General features: G+C 37.7%; 1 protein-coding gene across 1 annotated transcript in view; it reads right to left on the bottom strand.

Annotated features, from left to right (window-relative positions):
• Positions 1-8,990: 8,990 nt before the first annotated feature.
• SRFBP1 (serum response factor binding protein 1) overlaps positions 8,991-23,168 on the bottom strand; it is an 80,774-nt gene continuing 66,596 nt past the window's right edge. The window contains exons 5-8 of the mRNA XM_086479855.1: positions 12,493-12,574; positions 10,835-11,579; positions 10,375-10,412; positions 8,991-9,638 (exon numbers count right to left, since the gene is read on the bottom strand). Coding sequence (XP_086335981.1) covers positions 9,454-9,638; positions 10,375-10,412; positions 10,835-11,579; positions 12,493-12,574 — 1,050 coding nt within the window. The 3' untranslated portion in view covers positions 8,991-9,453. The remainder of the gene's footprint in view (positions 9,639-10,374; positions 10,413-10,834; positions 11,580-12,492; positions 12,575-23,168) is intronic.

Here is a 23,168-nt window from a genome sequence, read left to right as displayed (position 1 = left end):
AATCATGCCTTTTTTTCCTCCAAAAAGGCAAATTCATTTAATTAATGTTCTCACAGTAGATCTACTGTAGCTTACTATCTATGAAACACACACAAAAAGCAATCAGTCTTCTGTAACACTGAGGTAAGCAGTTCTCACGATATTAGTTGCTTACAAAAAATATTTACCAAGTGGTTTAATTTGGATTGCATAGAGTGAGTATTAACATTGTATAGATGTTCATGTGAGATAAATTTCAGAGTAGTAAATGAAAAGCAAAATAAACGACCAGTATATTCTTCTGTAACAGCACCAGTGAAACAAACATACTGAATTAATATGACTATTGCTTAATTAGCCTTTGAAATATTCATTGCTTACTTTGTATTAGGAAATCAGTAGTTACATAAGGCTGATTTGAAACATTTTTTCATGCCAGTGTGGAGATCAGTACTTATAATCACACTTTGGTCATAAAATGCAACATAAATGGCTTCAGCGAAATCCTCTATTTGTTCTTGCTGTGTGGTGGTCAGACTTGCAAGAAACAGAGGAAAAAGGCCATGAGCAATTATTTTTGGCAGACCTGTGGCAGGAGCTTTTAACGCATTTCTCTGACAGGACTGAGTAATTGCTACTTCTAGGAACACTGTTTCCGCTCACATTCACATGGAAGGGAAATTTATGCTTCACGCCTTTAACTTCTAGTCTCCCCATCTTACCTCTGTACACGTTGTCAAGTAAATGTATTCAAGCAGGGTGAGGAAACAAAATTTCTGTTAGTTTGTTGACCTGCACCTTCAAGCTGACAAAAGGGTATTTAGCGGATACTATTTTTGTATCTGCTTGGTCGTCTGCATAACACTGTTTCTTTTCTTTCCACAGATACTGAGAAAGATGCAAGAAAATGGATGAGACGGTGCCAAATGTTTTGAACTGAAGTATCATTATATAAACTTCAATAGGATGTAAACACTATAGAAACAAAACTACAGAACATACACACATACACCCACACACCTTATGTGATCTTGAAGCACTTCAGCTGCTTCTCAACCAAATCTGTAACTGGATTTTAAGCATTTAAATTGGCATTACTTTTATTACTATTGAAATGTGTGGAACTGGTGATTCATGCACAGATACCTTAAATTTTGAAAATCTAACTCATTCATAAAAGCATGAGCATTTCTTAACTCCTGATAATCTGGAGTTTAGGTGCTAATAGACTTCAGCTGGAATATTACTGGTGAATGAGTTGAACATATTTTTAAAGGTAGCAAAAATTTATGTAAAATGAATTAAATAAAATGCAATAGAAAGTACTAATGTCAGCTATCTCAGAAAATACCAGAATGATAAACAGCTTAAGAGTAATGCTACAGTACCGTTAAAATAAAACTTGCTAGGACACGTTGATATGAATGAGAAAAGTATGTTCAGTTTTCAAGGAATATTAACATATAGCAGAGAAATACATATATATATATATATATATATCAGTTATACCCCTGCAAGAAAAGTTATGTTTACATTTTTAATACATTAGAAGTTTTTCCATTTTCTTAAGTGAAAACAGATGGGGGTTTTGAAAGAAACCCTTCATCTGTGGAAATGAATTAAAGAACCTATCCACCTTTCTATGTTCAAGAGATTTTTCAAGGTGGGGCTTTTAAAAGACTTCTGCAAACTTAATGTGGATAAAAATAAATACCTGTCAAGAAGAGGGCTCTTGGAGATGATGAAGAGTCCCTGATGTATTCATCTGTGAAAAACATTCATCTTGAACAGGTTAACCATCAAAATAATACAGGCAATTAACTCAGGTGGCACCACAAACAGAAGTAGGTCAGAATCTCTAACAAAGTAGTTTTATCGTTAAAAAGCCTACTACCTGCTTCCCCCTTAAGTACTGTATTTGACTTTAAAAATGTATGTCTCAGTATTCAGACAATGAAGTTGAAAATATACTATATATAGAGGGAGAACAAAAGTCAATGTATTTAACATCCTACTTTAGGCTGTTCAGGAACCAAACACAACATTGTTAAGGGGAAAAACTTCCAGCTCAAAATTAAAAGTTTTTGCTGAACTGCTTAACTGGTGCTGGGTACACCACTCCTCCTCTCATCCCCAAATTATTTTGCTTTTGCAGTGCACCCTGCTGTAAGCTACAGTAGCTGTGATTTTGTTTTTAAACTGTGAAATAACATATCACAAGGGGATCTGGCGTTTTTTTTTCAGAAGATTTCTGATCATGTAAAATGAAGGATCAACATTTGAAACAAAGGGACTTAGAAATACTGATTGGTATTGGTTAGGTTTAATCAGCAGTTCATTACACCTAATGAAACAGGGAAAGCTCAATATCTTTTAAAAAATGAAAAAAAAAAGTGCTATTCAGTACAGTTAAAAAATGAAGAATCTTAGCAGTATGGAGAGGTTTTTTATCACTATTGAGGATACTTCAGACAGTATTTGGAAGTATTTTATGCAGTGGAACCCTATGGATTTAATCTGGAAGTTTTATGAGTTATTGTGCTATCCTTTAAGGATCAACTTGTTCTTTACTATTTAAGGTTATTTCACAATTATAAAGTATTTCCACCTTAATCATAACTCGATTACAAATTTGCAGAACAAGTATGTATACTTAAAAAGAATCTGAAAACCAACAAGCCAGTGATTACTACCCAACATTGGGAGTGGGTGCAGAATGAATTCCGTTTATACCTGCAAGTCCCTTTTTGTTTCCTGAGATCCATTTTAGCAATCAGTCACCAGTATGGGCAATGAACAGAAGCAGAATTTGGAAACTAGATTTATTAGAAAGCCATTTATTACATATGTCTGTAAAAACGAGAATCTGTTTAATGTTTAGGCTTCTGAAATCTCGGCCCAGAGTTTTTAAGATTAAGAAGTGTTAAGGGATGCAAGTGCATCTACCCTTCTATAGACTTAGTTCAAAATTGGGGTGAAAGTCCTGACAGCAGCTTGGGCAGTGGACACAAAAGCTACTGTAATGGAAGCTAGGCTGTGGGCACGGGCTGCTTCCTGGTAAGAGGTTGTGTGCTCGTACCTCATTGTGCCTGATGTTGAATGTGGGATAAGAGAGCATTAACTGGACACAGAGCAGCCACAGAAATCAAGTCTATCCCTCGGCTTATGAGGCAGTAACCTGCTCACATGTCTATACCCAAACTACTTGCAGAACTCCACTGAAGCCAGCAAGGAGCCAGAAGACCTTGAACATCTGTGTAGGTGGAGCAAGTTGTAATACTGGACTTAGTACTTTCAGTGGGAATAGCCTGGTTCGGAAAGGTGTTGAACGCCATTAACTTTGCATATTGGGGATATTGTAGCTACAAAAATGTAGCTTTTTTTTTCCGTAGCAAAATATTGTATTTGTTTTGAAATGTGTGTTAAGCAACATGACAGTGATGTACAATAGCACAAAAATTGCCTAAGATAACATGAACAGTCTATGTGGAAAAACAAGGGATTTTAGGATTAAAAAAAATGAAGGAATGTGTCTTTAACTTCCCCTATTTAATGACAGGAAATCACAACAGTAGAAGAGTTTATTATATACCATATTTAGAAGTAGTTCTAAATAGGGGATTGCCAACCAGTGTTTTCAGTATCTTGGCTCTGCAGTTTCGACCCTGACACCTTAACTTACTTTTTTCATACTGGAATATATTTATGGGATTACGTGCATTTTTGTTAAAAAACATTTATAAAAATTGTTTCGATAAAAGCTTATTTTATATAGGAGATTGTATTTTGGAATCCTTTTTACCAGACATTGGGCTTATTCCCGTCATCTTTGAAAGGCATCTTGCTATTGGTCTCAGTGGGAGCAAAATCAGATTTAAATTTCGTGAGAATTCCAGTACAAATTTGCTGTTTTGCAGTCTCAAATTTCCTTTGAAAAGCCAAATCATAAAAATGTGTGTGAAGGAATTACCTCCCACATTTCAGATCTTTAGATAAAAATTGCACATAAGGAATATACTGTATGTCAGGCTCATTACAGGAGGGGTTTGTTATATATTTTTTTTAATCCTGAAATACATTTGGTATTTGCATATTTCTAGACAAAAGAGTAACAAAAATGACAGATTGGTCACCAATGGAACCAACATATTGTGTAGATGTTTTTGTGTTAGTCTACTCATTTTCTCTCTGCTCCAAAGTTTACTATGCAGTGTTGAATGAGTGCAAACACCGAATGTTCCTTCCTGTAGTCATTCAGGCATTGTTTGCAGTGTACTCATTCAAAACCAGCAGGGTGAATTTCATAAATGAGACATTGAAAGGTGGTTTATCCTGTGTCTCACATTTCATTCTCTGAATCCTAATAGGTGCTGAAAGATTTTAACTTGAATTAAAATCAAAGAGTATGTTATTGGGAAGTTTTTATTATGCAACTGAATGCTACAGATACAGTGAAATGCCACTTGTTTTTGCAACTTTTTGGAAGGTTTTTCATTATTTCCTTCACTTTTCTTCCAAGAGTCTTAATTTCAGTAACTTTGCATCTTTATCTGAAGAGCTCTAATTTATAATATTCAGGCACTAGCTTTGTATTCTTCATTGCACTTTCATATTCTTGTGTTACATGCCCGTATTATGGTTGCAAGTTTATGTGAAAATGACTTGAATAAAATGTTTCAAGCGTTCTACTTGTCAAGATATTATACTTAATGTATAGGCCAGATCCCTCTCTCAATGAGAAAGCTTCAATTAAACTATATGAAAATGAGGAAGATTCTGTCATGCTGACACGGCCCCAGAAAAAATGTCACAAGTTAGAAATAAGAAAGAAAAAGTTGCAAGGCATGATAAAGGTGTAACACCTTACGCAAAGGTGTAACACCTGAAGGCATAACAGGATGAACTATGGTTCATCTGGGTACAAGATTTCCTTACTGTATCTGCTGTCTCTGTAGGAACAGGAACTTAGAAACCACTTTCAGAACTTTCTGCTCTAAAAGCTTTACTTTCATGGAAAGAACATTTGAGCAAGTCTGTGGTAGAATGTCTATGTGCTCTAGAAAACACAACATTTAATGCTCAGTTACTTAAAAAACAATTTGTCCATTGTTATTTACATTCTTTGAGTACAAACCAACATCCTTGCTGCCTCTTCAATCGTATGCTAAATTGATGAAATAGGCTGGATTGTGAAGCATCTCTTGTCCCTTCACTGAGGGATTAATACAGAAGAGCACGGTTAAGACATTGGAATGTCCACTCTAGTATCTGGTTGTCAAACATGTCAATATCAACTAGTGGTGCTCCTGGCTTTGAGTAAATGGAGACAAAACCGATGTAATATCTTTTAAAATTCATAAAATAAAAGTAGAATTATTTCAGATATTATCAATGTTGTGATGATGTTTCTATAATTTATTTAACAAAATTATTCCTACATTACTATGTATTAGAGCTAGGAGCTTCAAGCTGAGAATTCCTGCAAGTGCTGTCTCTAGAGTGCAGAACTTCGTGTGGGTCAGAATCCACGCAAAAACAAAAATACAATAATTGCAAAATATATTCAAATTCTTTGAAAATGAAGCACCTCCTAGCTTCCAAGTATCTTCTACCTGATATTCTACCATCTCATGTTCACATTAGATCACCTGCCTAGTATCACAAAATGATCTATCACCAGTTTACAATTAGAGAGCAGCCCAACACTTTTGATTAAGAAAGTATTGCTGTAACTGAATTTTCATTCAAGCCCTAATTCTCCTGATCCAATCAGTCCATAAAAACTGAGGTAAATATTTATGCCTGTTTGGAAACCTTCAAACTGGTGCTATCAATAGTACACCTGTCTTTCTTTAAAAAAAAACTAAATCACATTTAAACTAGTAATTGATTCTTTTAGAAGAGACTTAAAAATCTGAGATTGTTTTGTCAGTAAGTCTGAAGTGAAAATATTGTGCACCTGAAGCAGTCCAGTAGTATCTGACAATATGTACCCTGACTGAGAACATTTCTTCTATGGTATGGTACCGAACTGGAAAGCATGGTTCTCAAGGTTTTTAAAATATAATCATCACAGAATGAAGTGACTTTCCATATCATTATAAAAATAAATCGGGAGTGCTTTGTGAGAAATCTCTGTCTAAACAGTATTACAGATAAAAGTTATGTTTAAAATCACATATATACTGAAAATGTTACATTGTCATAATAGGAGAAAATGTTCTGACCTTTATCAACAATTTCCAGGCAAGTTCGTTGGGTTTATCAGTTCACAAAAAAATTTCCCAGTTGCACACAAAAAATCTTATCAAGTCTCAACCACCTCTACTCGTTTGTATAGTGCACTAAGGCTGTGATCCAGGTGCGTCACTAAGCACCAGCTAAAAGTAGTAACCCATTAAAAGATGAAGCATTGCCAGTAAACTCATTTTGTTCTCTCATTCATGTTCAGAGTCTTATCTTTTTCTTTGCTTTAAAGTAAGAGCTTAAGTGTTTTTGAAGATGAAAAAAGAGATGTTTTGGTAAGTCAGGCTTCCTTCAGGAAGAATTCTACAGCCACAAATTACAGCTGTAAGAATGGAGTAAGAAACTAGCTCAAATGCCAAGATAAACCAATGCTCCTAGATCTTGTAAGCACATGCAAAAAAGCACTTCAGAACATAAGCTCCTTAAAGAGGTTTTGTTCCCCCCCCCCCCCAACTATTTGCCATCTTTAACTTTTTGGTCTTTAACCAACTCTTAAAATAGGGTGCTCATCTGCTAAAACAAAGATAGGCAGCCCATGAAAAACTGTATCATAGCTGATGACATCTACCAAAAGAAATTTTTCTTGCCTTTTATTGCAACCAGATTAGTCACATACCAAACATCTGCCTGGCATCGCATTCAGTTAGGATTTATTTACTTATTTATTTAATGCATTAAGGATAAGCATTTGTATCTGGAAAACTTAAAGAATTTGTATAAAGCAGGTAAACACATGGCTTTTTCTACAAAATATGGTCCTTCCCTACAAAACCACAGTAAACACGTTTCCATGTTATGTTTTGATGCTTCTGGCCTTAAATGTTGTTCCATATGATACAGTGAAAACCACTGGGAAATGGAAAGTTAGTTGAATTTCTAACTGCTATGAGCAGCAATGCCATTCAGGAAGATAATACCACATATACTGACATTTGTTTAGAGTGCAGAAAAGAAAGGCTAACGAAGTGGGGCAAAGACACGCCTAGATAATAATACAAAATGGACTAACCTGAATGTTTAGGGTCAAGAACTTAACACGGGATGGGAGAATGAGCAGAAAATGCTGGGCTATATATAGTAAGATACAAAGTCTGCAGGAGACAGACAGATGTGGCCATACCAGCAACAATACATTAAAAAACCTCAACTTGTTCCTGCCATTTGACTTTATTGTCACACCAAATGGAATACACCGTCACTACATGTTTTAGACACACCCAATAACTCGCCTGTGGAGCCACTGATAGTTAGGGAGTCACGGCTTGACTCAGTCCTAAGTATACAAAATCACAAGGAGTAGATAAGGTAGGAATAGACCTCTGGATGTTGTTTAGTTCAAACCCCCTCTCCAAGCAGGGTCACCTCCACATGCCTACCCACGACTATGTCCAGTCAGGTTCTGACTATCTCCCAAGGATGGAGATTCCACAATCTTTCTGGGCACCTGTGCCAGTGCTCCACCACTCTCACAGTGGAAAAGGTTTTTCTTGTTTAAGCAGAATTTCTTCTATTTCAATTTGTGCTCATTGTCTCTTGTCCTGCCACTCAATAGCACTGAGGAGAGTTGGGCTCAATCTTTACAGTCCCCGCTGCTTACCCCTGTATTTATACACACTGACAAGATCCCCCCGAGCCTTCTCTTCTCCTGAACAATCCCAGCTCTCTCAGTCACTACTCATGTCATGTACTCCAAGCCCTTAATCATCTTGGTCACCCTTTGCTGGACTCATTCCAGTTTGTCCTTGTCCCTTGGTGTACAGGGGAGCCCAGAACTGGACCAAGCACTTCAGATGTGGCCTCAGCAGTGCTGAGTTCAGGGCAAGGATCACCTCCCTCATTCTGCTGGCAACACGCTTTCTAATGCAGCCCAGGAGGCTGCTGGCCTTCTTTACCGAGACACAGAAAAAGGTTGTTTTTCATAAGTGTACTATTAGGAAGAACTTCTACACCTTAAGGGATTACAGATTCCATAAATTTACATGGATTTAAGAGCAGACAAATCTGCAGAAAAGAAATCCATTGAGGATTATTAAACACAATAAGCTACAATTTCACAAGATGTCCCTGAGCTATAAAATTGGAAGCTTGACGAGCTGGAAGTCAGACGACATATCACTGTGTGCTTCCTCTATCCAAATGCTTAAAGCATCCCTTTTTGACTACTGTTGACAGTATTAGTCTAGATGGACCTTTGGTCTGATGCAGGGCTATTCTTAGGCATTACAAAATGCTACATGAATTGTACAGTGTGCTATCTTACACCCACTGCAGTCATTTACCAAGTTTCTGAATTAATTTGATTATGAAAAATACAAGATTATGAAAGTAAAGATGATTAAATAAACATCACTGTTAAAAATTAATTTCAAGTTCAGAACTTGTTTCAGTTAAGCAGTAGGAAAAGTAGAAAAACACGATTTTACCTCATATCCCAATCAAATGAACTCTCAAACTCAGAACGGCACTTAAAAGTCAAACGTTTCTTAATTTAGAAAGACCTTTCAGTTCTTCAGCATTCTTTCAGAAAGTGCAAGACAGACATGTTGGAGCACCCAGACACATCCTCCAGAACAATAGTATTAAAGGCACTCTTCCAATTCTTCAAATCAGCAGTATAATCAAAGGACAGAGACCACAATTTAACAGGATATTTTTTTATTGCTCTCCAGAAATTTTCATTTCATGCATACTACTGATGGGCTTTTCCAGCTACCTGATACATTCATGACCTTGTGAAGTCTGTTCAAGTTTAAGCCTCTCTTACTTTTTCTCCATTGAGGTGTATTTGATAATGTAGTCCTAGGATTATCACCTCATTATTTTGTATTTTCCCCTCTCTTTTGACATCCAAGTCCTCATATAGTTTAAAGTACATTTAAAAAAAAAAAACCTCCAAAGAACCTGTACTACTCCCGCAGGGCACAAATGATGCTCCTAAAAACCATTCATACATGTTAGGGTGTATTTCATAAAGGGTGGCACTATGTAATGGGACTTAACGAACCAACACTGTATGACCATACATGAATCCACAGACACTACACTGAATAAATGAAGCAATCTTCATTATTAACAGATGGTAAGTTCTAGCAGTTGCTATTTTATAGGCTGCAAAACATACGGACAGTGTAACAAAAACGTTCAAACAGCAGCTGTTACTTTGTAAGAAAATACCACGAGATGCAAATCCGCAAGAATCTTCTTTTGAAATCTAATTTTTCATAGAGTCTAGTCATCAAATTTAATCTTTTTCCCTTGGAATGCTGTAATCTGAGACATTTGTTCCCGGCGTCTCTTGCTGGCTTCCCATGATGGATGAAGAGGCTGCTCCAAACATGCTTTCTTATTGTTGTATTTAAAACCTGCAGCTTTTGCAAATGGTTGCTTCTTGAGCTGTTGTTCCTTTCTAAAAGCTGTGCAAGAAGTACAAAATAACACATTAACTACATAATGAACCTCCATCAAAATAGGCTAAAACTACCTTGGGATTGCAGATAGTTTCAAGAATTTCTTAATGAGCTATAGGGAAGACATTATTTTGTATGTTCACAGCAAGATTTCCTCATCTTGCAGCCCAGTAAACTGTCCCTTGGTAGACTGCAGATACTTAAGATTTATTATTACTGGTCACATTCAAAATTTGTATAGAAAATACACAGCAGAGTCTAAGCTTTTTTCTTCACAATAAACCAATGAGATATGACACAATGTAATTCAACGTGACGGAAATTATATCCTCGATTCAATGAATTCTAAAAAGGTGCCATATACTATAAATGGAATAAAATAATGAAGGAGCTATTGAAGGAATTACTCATGAGATAAATCACTTGTCAAATATCAAAATCTGACACCTTTACCTGTGTACAGGTGACACAAACTGCTCAACAGACACAAGATAGATGGAAAAGCACTTTCCTATGTAAACTCTTAAGTATTTCTAATATTCAACAATAGGAAATGAGAAACAATATCCACAGATGAAAGTTAAATTTTGACAACAGTTTGACCATTTTAACAACAAATGTTGAACATGTGCCAAAGAATCAAAACGAAACAAAAAAAATCCTAGCATGATTAGACAGCAGAGGCAATATCATCTTAAGATGTTTTTATTCTTGTAACTTTACCAGACTAAGTAATACATACCTGCTCTTCCACTTTTGAGAGGCTGGTCTTGGGTATTTCTAAAAACAGAAAGAGAATTTAGGATTTTTCAAGAAATGTAAGATGACAAACACCTGTGAGTAAAGACCTGTAATCACCAAAGCACTCATGCAATGACTTTTCAAGCATAATGTTCAAAACTCTTACATATTGTTTCCTCTTTGTTAATAAAGAAGTAAAAAGAGAAGCATTCAGCAGTGATTTAATTTGGATGCAAGTCTATTTAGGAATCCTATGTATATGTCAGTGTTAACGTGAATATGAAAAATATATAATTGTCAAGAAAGCACCAGAAGACTGTAGGATAGTTTATGTGAAAATGTTCTAAGCTGCAATTGGCCAAAATTCTCCTTGTTTGATAAGCGGTACTAAAAATCAAAATTATTTCCATTACTGGGAAGGAGGAAGGGAATGGAGAACATAACAAGGGAAAAAGGTTTACCTTCTTCTGTTTTGGGATTTCTGATTAGAGGTAGACAAAGAACTGCAGAACATTGATTCTAGCTTGCTTGCTTTTGCATCTGGCTTTCTTACTTCCAGGATCAAATCCTGTGCTGTCCCAGGCACAAAGTTCTTTTCTTTCTTCACTATGTTTTTCTGAAGTCTATCCTTTTCTTTTGCTGAAGAAACATCAGTAACTGCTGCTATCTTTTTCTTTCTTTTTACTTTGCCAATGAAGAAGTCATCACTGCTGTCACTGTCAGAATCTGATGACTGGTTATAAAACCTCTCTTCAGTACTATCGTCAAAGTACTCCTCTTCATTAGGATACTCCTCGTCACTATCTTCATTAAGTATTTCTCCTATTGCATTTAGTTTGTTCATGCTTATATTTTCTTTCCTCTTTTGATAACCAAGTTTCTTTCCTGTTTTATTCTGAGTGACTGCTTGCATTTCTATTGCCTGAAATGAAGATTCTTCTGAAGCATTTGCTGTCTCCATTTCCACAGTTTTCTGCTCAGATCCACTCTCACAAAGCTCTTCAGCCACCCTGTCAGTTTCCGTTTTCACACTAATTTTTGTTCTGTGTTTGCATCCTTGCTGTTTTTGAGCTAGTTTAAGAGCTTGGTCATCCAAATTGTTACTGAAATGTTGCGCTGATTTAGGGTGTTCTTCTGACTTAGTCTTCTTCAGAGGAGTGGCTTTGGCTGGGTTCTTTCTTGCATCCTTAAAAGCTTTTACAGCAGCTATACAAGTGACAGAAGAAAAATACTTTGTTGCAGCTACACATGGGTTATTTTAATATAATAGAACATTTTTGCACGTTAAAGATATTGTATTGAGTAAGTATATTTTGAATGTCCTTATCAATCATTTATTGAACACACTGGGGAAGAAATGTGAGGAAAAGGACTTGAAATTATAACCAACTGAATACACTGCTAAACTTGGGTTTAACTGTGAATTTGCTTTCAGCAAGTGATCTGCAGCTGACAATCACGTTCATTTAGGGCATTGCTTTGTGTGTAAAAACTCCAAAGAAACAGTAAATTGCTCAGATATAATTAAATGGGTATTTGACATGCTCTGTTATTAAAGAAGTAACTTTGTGACATTATTACTAGGACTTGACCATTTTTAACATCAATTTTAGGTGTAAAATTTGAGTTTAAAGAGAACAGGAGATAACCTAAAGAACTAGGAAAGATTCCCTAACGATTCTGCGGACAGCTTCCAGGGATGTTTAAGTGAGTAATTTGCAAAACCTCTTAGCTGTCTTTGGAAACCCAGTTGTAATGCTCCTTTTACATCTGTATCTGCATGTTATTGTGTTCATTGCTGGTTCAGTCCTATTTAATTTAGAGATACTCCATTACACCAGTTCAACGTTTAAAGTTCCCATTATAAGCCCTGTTTGTCCTACATCCTGTATCTTAAACGTCATATAGCATACTGTCATTTATAAGCCCGTTTCAACCAATATAAATGACTATAAGGTTGTGACACTTGGTTCATGCAGCTAGTTGTTAATTACAGAAGCTTTTTTTTTTTTTTTACTTTACTTTTTATACTGGTTGTTCATGTCAGGAATATACAAGAACAAGGTAACACACCAGTAAGCTACTGAAGTCATAAACAAGTTAATACAATATTTCATACCTTTAAGTTCAACAAATCTGGGTTTCAAGATGGAGTGTGTTGCAAGTCTTGCAATGGCTCGCTCAGTTGCAGTACAATTTGGCTATACAAAATAAATGCGAAGGCATGAAGTCAACAGAACAGTGAATACTTATACATGTCTGTATCAGTTATGCTATAATGCATACAAACGTGATCCTGGACTATTAACTGAACAAGAGGAAAAGCTTATGACACTACAATATTTGAATATTTCTTATTTCTCCTGCCATTCTAAATGAGGAAAAATCTGACTGCCCAAACATTGACAGAAATGTAACCGACATGTAAATCTGCTATTTCTCAGGTACTGAATAGGGATAACGTGATTTTTATTTTAAAAGCGTATCAGACATGCTGATTTTTCATTCATTATTTCTTACACATGCAAAGCAAATGCATGAACCCCCTGAATAAAGAACATCACATTGGTAGAAGGCGTTCTGCATGAAGGAATACAGCAGATTGCAAGAAGTGCAGTATGCATGCCATAAAAGTAGGCAAAATGACACAGCACGTACTGAAGGAATATACATTAAATGTGGTTGAGAAGCAAGGTCTAACCTTGTCTTAAAAGACAAACAACCTTGAATCTGATGTGGTAAAATACTGGAACTCTGTAGACTGAGTCAAAGAACAAATATGATCTTCATGCTTTAATTTGAAGAAAAAAGGAGAAAAGCAGGAATTGCTTCCACTTCTGACTTCCTCTTTTATATATTAGAAGTTACAGGTACAACATTCTGTAAAACCTATCTCATTTTCAGGTTCTTGCCATCAATGCGCTTGAAGAACAAAGAAAGAGGTATCTAAGACTTTTCCAAAGACAGCTTTGACTTCTGTTTTTCTGAAGTGAGGGAATGGAGGTGTTAACAGGCTTGTAAAACACAAATTTAGCAGGAAGATTTCTTAAAAGTCTGCAGCAGAATTCTGTGGGAGAGAGAGAAAACACACACCTTCCCACCTTCCTCCTAGTGATACTGTAATGGATAGATGTATACCTGTTGCTACCTGTGATTTGAGTTATTCACTACAGGAAGCAGTACAGCAGAAGCCACCCGGACCAACAGATGATGAGCCTTGTAAAGAACTGGGCAAGTGCCCCATGACCCAGCCTGAGCTGGTTTTGGTGTCCAACAACTCAACACAACATACTGCCTCTCCTGTCCTGAGCCACCACCACAACAGATTGAGTTCAAGTCACATGTAAGTAAATGGTAGAGAATAAAGGGTGGAGACTGTACTGGCCCTGCCCTGGGATCGAGTTAAATTTCACCATAGCGGCCAAGATGGTGCTGTGTTTTGGATTTGTGACTAAAATATTTTAGAGTTGGTAACACATCAATGTTTTAGTTATTGCTAAGCACTGCTTGTACAGCATTAAGGCCTTCTCTGTTTCTCACTCTGCCCTCCCAACAAGCAGGCAGGGCATGAGCAAAAGCCTGGGAACAAAACACACCTGGAACAGCTGATCCAAATTGACCAAAAGGCTATTCCATTCCATATCAAGTCATGCTCAGCAATAAAAGCCCAAGAAAAGAAGAAGGAAGCGGGGGGATATTCGTGGTTATGTCATTTGTCTTCCCAAGTAATCGTTATGTGAAATGAAGCCCTGCTTTCCAGTATGTGGCTAAACATCTGCCTGCCAATGAGAAGTAGTAAATTCCTTATTCTCCTTTGCTTGCACACAGAGCTTTGCTTCACTTATTGAACTATCTCACTTTTGCTCTTCTGATGCTTTCCCCATCCTGTGGGGGTGGGGTGAGTGAGCAGCTGCTGGGTGCTTAACTGCTGGCTGGGGTCAAACCACCACAAACACTACCTAATACATTAGCAATGCATGTTTAAAGTATCTGATTTTCTTGATGTAAGAGTGCTCCGTGTGGAATCTTACTTGTTTGTATGTACATCTCCTTCCAGCAGAATTATGCCACTTAGTAAACAGCTATGTATTCATTGCATAAAGACAGACGGACACTTCATGCCAACTACTAGTGCAGAAGTCACTTCAGTGCTTTGGTCTGAAGGAAACAGAGCAGCAGACTACAGTACAGTTACAACAGAGCCAGTACTTCCAAATGCAGAAATATTTAATAGGTTTGCAAAACATGAAACTTGTTCCTCAACAAATGCAAAGCAAATCCCATTTGTATTTCTTTTACTGTAGTTCTAGAGCTTACAAAATATACTCTGGGTATGTTAGCTCATATTTCATCCTTGAAGTGTGGAGCATCTGGGAATTCTAGTACTTTCCTTTCTCCTCAAGTCTCTGGTACTACAACGTTATTTCTTCAGGTCAAGAAAAACTGGAAAAATGTTTTCTCCGTAGACTGTCTACAGAAGTATGAACACTGGCCACAGGAGACAAGTCAAAAGATGGGTCCAAAGGCCACAGACTGGCTTACTTTCAGGCTAGCCTAGCTCTGAGAACTTGAAATCTGAATTTTGATCCCCATGTGACAGTTGTGCTTGCTGCCACCAGATTCCTGGGACAAGCAAGCTCATATTTCTGAAGATCAAACGCTATTTTCTTTGGAGATTTTTCTATAGCTGGAAAATCTATTTCTGAACTTAATTAATACACTTTTTCCCTCAGCTACTTCCTGTGGGTTTTGAAAGAATATACCATGAAGTTCAGAAAGCAGCAGCAGCTTCTGTGCAACATCTGGTGTCCTTTAATTCAAATATTTATAGAAAGGGTTTAAGCACATACATGCCAATCCATATGGAATAATCATATTTTTTTCTTTATAGCAAAATACTTCACAAGCACTACTCACACTGACAGACAGTAGCCAACAAACATACAATATGACATTCACATTCTTTAAAATTTCCCATTTTTCTGGTTTCTGTTTTTTTTTTGGCAATCCAATTCTTAATTTATTTTTCCTCAAGTATTTCCCAGTATATAAAACCTTGGCAGAAAAGTAAAACTTAACAGAAAAACGTCACTGTATTTACAGCAAGAACACCCTTCCCTCCTCCTGCTGCCCCCAGTACATTTAATTGTGCAAATACTGGAATTGTACACGTGTATTCTCCCATGTTCCTGCTACTTCTTGCATTATTTTGCACTATTCATTTTTCCACGCAACAATGTCCTAGTACTCTCCATAGGAACACTCTCCCTCAGTCAGCGTGCAACTGAGGCGCTGCAAAGTGAACAAAGCAACTGAGCAGTGCATAGTCATACTTTTCAGTGAGAAGTTGTAAGCTACATACAGAACCACCTGAAAGTGAAGTCTCCTCAAACTTTTTATCTTAGTAAGTGATGCATTATTTCTGTATATAGTATTAAAGACGTCTGTCTATCACCGCTGACATGTTTCATTAAACCCCATGTGGATATTTAAGTGAATTAACTGCACTGATCTCTATTTTTAAATCTCTTAAAACGAAAAGAAACCCAAACTGCACAAACAAGCATTCTTCATCCTGAATGGCAGATGTGCACACAGATGTACAAATGTCAAAACATAACTCGTCAGCTATAGCATAATAAAGCAGCAGTTGTATAACTGACACATGTGCACACACACATGCATGTCCCACATAAAGAAGATAAACTTTGTACAATGTGACAATGACTGGCAAGAGAACAGACATTAAAAGCTTGCTAAGATCAAAACAGAATCACAACATAAGTTTCGAGATGTACTGCAACAGAGGTCAGAAGAAGTATGGAATGGCTCTCAGAGCTGGCAGCATTGGGTAAAAAAAAACCCATCAGGCAGATTTTGTGTGGGTGATAAACAACGCAGGTGATAAAGTGAGAATGTGAAACTGAGCGTCTCAGGGGCTTGGGGCAGAGGGGACTGCAGGAGTTGAAAGTGATACCTTGTTAGCATACTTGAGACAGTAGAACTCCAGGAAGAATTTAAGGGCAGAAACTTGGGGTTAACTTGGAAACGTGAAATGGAGATTTCTAACCATCACTCTGCTCTGACTTCCTGCTCAAGTCTACTTTTGTTCGTACCCTCTCTGCTATAATTATCATCAATAAAAGGAATGAAAGGTGATACTTCCATTCTTCAATTGACTTTTGCACACAAGGGGATTGTCTTGTTACAGGTCTGACCAAAAACAAGACTGCTACTAGAAGAGTATACTACTACAAAATCTACTACTAAAATTTCAATGGGGTCAAAGCACAGTGCTACCAAAATGGTAATGCTTGGTGGCTCTGCATCTGTCACTTTAGATCACTTCTCAGTTATTTAAAATAATGACATCCAAATGGAGACAGTCAGAAACCCCACTGGCAAGTATGCAGTACATGGCAAAAGCCACGACACAGAAAGTAACCTTGAAGCATGTCATACTCAAGTCTCCAAACTAACTGAAAGTGCACTAATTGGAAGTGCAGGCTAACGTCAAATGTAACAATAGCCTGATTTTAAGCAAAACAATGGGAGAGATAATGCTAACGAGTGTAAGCACACAAAAAAATAAAACTCCTCAGTTCTGGCCCAAAAGAAGATACCATCACAATATCCCTTGTAGCAGCTGAGGAGAAGAGCTGTCTCTACTAAGAAAACCCCCAGAAAACCTGCTAATCCAGACGTTTTTCCCAGAGCTCTAACTAGTTACAGCTGTCCTTCATAATAGCAGTTGTGGTTAATGTGGAGTCACAGGGTGGCTGAAGGTGCCAGATCATGCCTCCCACCCAAGTCCCTCCCACGACTTCATACTGCTTTGGAATAAGACCCTTGAGATAAGTTATTTTCTGGCTGTGAAATGCTGCTAGTTCTCCCTCTTCCTTTATGTCTGTAAGACATACAGTATGTGACTTGTAGCCATCAGGTGGGGTGAAGATTTTGGTATGAGAGGCAAGTGGCTATTGGTATCGCTCGTGGCAGCATTGTTGTCTCTCAACTCCTAATAGCAAGAGATTGTTTGTTGACTGTGCTGTGTTGACCCTGGCTGGACACCAAGTACCCACCAAAGCCACTCTATCACTCCTGCTCCTCAGCTGGACTGCAGCACACTGTCTCTGGCACTCCTTCCTCCTCAGTGGGATGACTCCTCACACTCTTCCCCTGCTCCAGTGTGGGGTCCCTCCCATGGGAGAGAGTCCTCCACAAACTTCTCCAACCTGAGTCCTTCCCACAGGTTGCAGTCCTTCAGGAACAGACTGCTCCAGAGTGGGTCCCCCATGGGGTCACAACTCCTGTCAGCAAACATGCTCCAGGCTGGGCGACAGGTCCTGCCAGGAGCCTGCTCCAGCGCAGGCTTCCCACAGGGTCACTGCCTCCTTCAGCTGCATCCACCTGCTCTGGTGTGAGGTCCTCCACAGGATGCAGGTGGATATCTGCTCCACCATGGACCGCAGGGAACAGCCTGCCTCATCATGGCCTTCACCATGGACTGCAGGGGAATCTCTGCTCTGGCACCTGGAGCACCTCCTCCCATCCTCCTTCTTCACTGACCTTAGAATAAAAGAATCATAGAATTGTTTCGGTTGGAAAAGATCTTTAAGATCATCAAATCCTACCATTAACCTAGCACCACCAGGTCCACCACTAAACCGTATCACTAAGCACCACATCCACATGTCTTTTTAATACCTCCAGGGACAGTGACTCAACCACTTCGCTGGGCAGCCTGTTCCAATGCTTAACAACCCTTTTGATGAAGAAATTCTCACTAATGTCCAACCTAAACCTCTCTTGGTGTCTGCACACTTGTTTCTTTCACATTTTCTCACTCTTCTCTCCCAGCTGCAATTGCACAGCAGTGTTTGCCCCTTCTTAGATACGTTATCCCAGAGGTGCTACCACCATTGCTGATGGGCTCGGCCTTGGCCAGTTGTGGGTCTGTCTCAGAGCCTGCTGGCATTGGCTCTGTCAGACATGGGGGAAGCTTCTAGCAGCTTCTCACAGAAGCCAGCCCTGTAGCCCTACCTCTACTAAGACCTTGCCATGCACACCCAATACAGTCATCTTGGTAACAAGAGGATGGATCAACTAGGGAATGCAGTAAACAGGTCTCTGTTGGATCTGGCAAGGGGTTCAAAGACAGCGGTTCTCTGCAAATAACAGAGAGCAATCCAACAGCATTCAAAGGAGAGAAGCACCAGCACTAAATACTTCAGGCTCTGCACTGGAAATGGATAGCCAAAACCTGTCAGATTTATAATCAACTTTTACTTAATTTTTATTCAAGCTTTCCCAATTTTCCATGCAACATCAAAATGATGGTACAGGTGTTACAAAGAACCAGCTGTAAAAGTTTAAACGCAAGACAGGTGAGAAGATCTTATGGGAATTACTTCTGCATGGACCTCAGAAAATCATGTGAGTGTCAACAGATTTATTTCTTTTATTGGCCTATATACAATTTTTTAAATAGACTGATGAAAAATTTCTAATTGAAGCTAAAATGTATGTCCTAACAGATCTAAAGCCTTTGCAAAACAACTCAGCAGGATAATGTCTTGTAGCAGAGCAACAGAAGAAAAATGGGACAATTTCTTACAAAACATCAAGATACAAAAGTAAACCGGAAGTCCCCCTTGGCTTCTTTTTTATTATTCTTTTCAATGCTTGCCACAGTTTACACTGGTTTACATTGTTTTCTGTTATCATGGTAACTCAACCATGAAAATATTTGTATATTTATTTATCTTGCAAGCATTATGGAAATTGAAGACCCACAGCAACACGGGGTACTCTGGACAATCTTTTCGCTCATCTGCAGAACTGCACACAATAGAAGGTAAAGGTCTGGAGAATCTAGCTGACTTTGCATTAATAGCAGTAGCACTGTCACCTCAACACTGTCTTCTGCAGAATCTTGAATCCACCATCAGGGAGAAGTATGAGATTCTTCTAAATACTATCAAGGTGCTTACACTGCCCTAACTCCATTTGTATGTCTGAACCAAAGCTATTCTTTTCCCCATAATTTGTCCACTTAGATTTTCCTTCACTCGTAGATCATTTAGCTTGTTTTTTATCAGAAAGGTATATAAAGCACAAACTTCTGTCATTGTCTCCTTTTAAAATAAGAATTTAAAAATAGGCCATAAATGCAAACAAAAATAGATTTCTTACTGTTCTTTGCTGCATGCATGATAAAAAATAGCTAGTAACAAAGCATTTGAAAAAGTTTAAAGGTCCTTTAAGAAGCCAAGCATCTGCTAAGTGTTAGAAGACCATATTTAATTGGAGTGTAAGAGTCAATGGAGTTTCTCTGGATTAACCTGTCACAACAATTTAGCCAACCACACAACTGTGAGATAAATACTTATTTTTCAGATTGGTAAATGGTCCAAGGGAAATGCAAGGTTTCATGTCAAACTACCACAGTGATCTACAGCAGAGCTTAGTGTAAAACACAGACCTGCCCTACTACAAATTATATACTTACTGTCCTATTAATTATTTCCTTCTTCCATTTATGCATAAAATAATTCCTATGATTGTTTCAATATAGATAAATCACAGTAAATAAAACCTGAATAAAGCAGCCATAAATTCTTAATTATCTCCTCATGGAGAACAGGGTCAACTCTAGGGGCAAGCTGACACAGCAAGACTGTGGGAAAATCAAATGCTGCTAACTCTTCTTCACTTCTTCCAGGGCTAATAAGAGTGTGTGTCTACAATCCTCACAGTCTGGCACCTCACACAAACAATGCACACATTTTTAATGAAAAATATGTTAACTTTAAATGCGCCTGGATGCAGTCCTGTGCAACCTGCTCTAGGTGAAACTGCTTTAGCAGGGGGGTTGGACTAGATGTTCTCCAGAGGTCCCTTCCAACCCCTGCCATTCTGTGATTCTTAAGGTTATGAAAGAGGACATAAAGTGAGCACCATGCCAACTCCCCCCCACAGTTCTGGTGGTCTAACTCATTGTGACTACCAACACTGAAACCTCTACCAGCCTTTAAGAAAACCCAGAAGCAGGCTGAACATTACTTTATGCTATGGACAAATGTCTCTATGATATGGACAAACTCCCAGCGGAAAGCAATTGTGAAGACGGTACTCCCCACATTAGATTCTAAAAAATGTATTAAGAAATACCTGTGAAGTAAAAATATTAAATAATTTGAACTGTACATCCAGTACAATTAAGCAGTATAAAATACGTACAGTTCTGACTTACAACAACGTAAAATAAAATACATAAATTATAACAGTATAAAGGCTATATGTTTCTGCTTTTTATATAAAGCTTTGTATAAATATGTATTTCTGACATTTGAACAGTTGAGGTACTGTATCACTACAAAATATATGTATCTTGCCAAACTGAATAAAAACCTTTGGCACACAGCACAGTAAAATACATGTCACTAAAAAAACCCCAAACCCAAATCCACCAAAAAACCCCAATCAACTAGCCCCCATCCCCAACCCAAATCAGGCAAAAGAAAATCATACTGAGAAAGTAAACTAGAAAGCAAAGTATGATGAAATAGAAAACCTGATGCAAAAAATTTACTTCAGGGGAAATAAAACCAAAATGCATCTCTGATAACAGGCAGTAGCTGTGAACAATAAAAAGACAAAGGTCTTTGCCACAAAAATTACATAGACTTCTTCAGAGAACATAATGAAATCTGGAGGAAAGGTCATATATAAAGTAGGTTGACAACCACCATAGATCAGATCTGAAACTACAACTGACTTTTGCAGAAAAGTGAAGTTGACAGATAGTTTGCTTGTAAGTGGCCACCTAGAATGTCTGGAGACTCAAAATAGGCAGTTGATAAACAACTTCGAACAGGGAATTAAGCTGACTGATCTCAAAATGAAATCTGAAACAACCATTATTTGGGAAAAGAAAATTTTAAAAATTGATTACTTATTTGTTATAGAAAAGAGAGCGGAAACACAAAGTAGACCAGCAACACTCAGGCAGTGCTGCAAGCTGAGCAGGAAGCAGAATTGTCCAAGTTCACTACGACTTGAACGCATCCGAGCTCCCAAGATCCAGCTGTGCATCACTGGCATGTCCAAAGACTGAGTGGAAGCAGATGGTGTCAAGTAAATTGGTGAGATACAGCGATTAGTTCCATATTATTAAAACTAATTAATGAACCAAGAAGTTCACCGTATTCTGCCTTGGACAAACCTGAGAAGTTTCAGAACTGAGATATCCACCAGTATCCTTATGAAGTCAATTTCTTGACAAAACTCTGTACTGAACTTTCAGGGTTGTATTCTTGAAACATCCTTTCACTGTAAAACAGACCCTCAAACCTCAAATTATCACTTCTTAGATGCAGGCTGATACAGCAACAGATGTATAAGCACATATGTAAGTTTACAATACAGAAAGCAGACATAGTTCAGATCTTCAAATTTAAAACAGATGCAAAGCTTCAAAACTACCTAACATTGGAAAAACAAGCTCCAAATTAATCAGGTGTATTTCAGATTATTTATAGTGCAAAGGTAAAAGATTTATCCCTGCCAACAAACTATGTCTTGTTGAGACCTTCACATTTACAAGCATTACCACCAGTGAACACACCTATACATAACCAAAGTATTGTCAGGTCAATGTCTTTAGATAAAACTCTCAGAAGAGATGTATTTATGTTCAGATCACTGCTGAAGGAACCAAATATGATAGCCAGGGATTTGGAGGCACAGACAACTTAAAAGACTTCACGAACGCTGCACACACTGACCAGGGGTCGGCCATGTTATAATACGCTATTCTAAACAAGACAGAATTTCTTGGCAAACCACACTGCAATTTTCGTGCACAATTGAAACCAGATTTCTTTTAATCTATATGTTTTTCAGCCACTTTCTGAAAAAGACAATGGAAATACAAATTCTGAAAAACTATTAAAACATCTGAGATAAACATACCAGTTCTTTGGCACGAAAACGTAGATTTTCCATCATTAAGTCTATTGAGTGAGTATATGCATTCGAAACTTACTCTAATGATAAACACATGTCAGATATATATGGAAGCCCTGATATTACTTGAGCACATCAGTAGATGATGGATGTAAACTAAACGGAAATCCTGGCTGTTCACATTTTATAGTGGGTATTTCACCATATGGCACACAGAAGAGTCACCTTTATGCTTAGAGGCTCTCGGACATCTTCTAGGACATTACATTACTATTACTGAACTCTGGCATGCAGAATTTTCCTTATGCATAATCACTCAATCATTTCAATTGTCATGCAGTTATTTCTATTCCAAACCCACGAAAAACTAGACCATCACCCTTTAAATTTAATACCGTTATACTTAGACTAAGTGACTAGTTACCTCACATGTCCCATACTTTCTCTTACCTAATAATCTTGCCATAGAGGGGCAATATCCTGTAAACTTACCAAGCTCTACAGTTTAATGACGTCGGTCTTAGCAGCTACATTCATTGACAACCCAACAGATGAGATTTTTCTTTAAACAGAATTCCAAATATTCAAAACCATCTAATTTTTCTTCTACAGTTAAGTTTTAGAAAGTTCAAGCAACAGTGCCTCCAGCACTTTTCATCTAACTTTCCAGTGTTAACAGACTGGTAGGCTTCATATTGAGCTGAAAGGGCCCTTCTAGTTCCATAACGTCTTTTTTTTTGGTAGTTTTTATTTTTATAAATATCAATTTTTTAATTCTGAGTTGCAGCACTTTAAAAAGTGACCTGGATAGGAAAGGTGGGAAGC

This window comes from Leptosomus discolor, chromosome Z (genome assembly GCF_034619465.1).
Source record: "Leptosomus discolor isolate bLepDis1 chromosome Z, bLepDis1.hap2, whole genome shotgun sequence".
In the NCBI taxonomy this organism is placed as follows: domain Eukaryota; kingdom Metazoa; phylum Chordata; class Aves; order Leptosomiformes; family Leptosomidae; genus Leptosomus; species Leptosomus discolor.
This window is presented reverse-complemented; position numbering and strand designations above follow the sequence as displayed.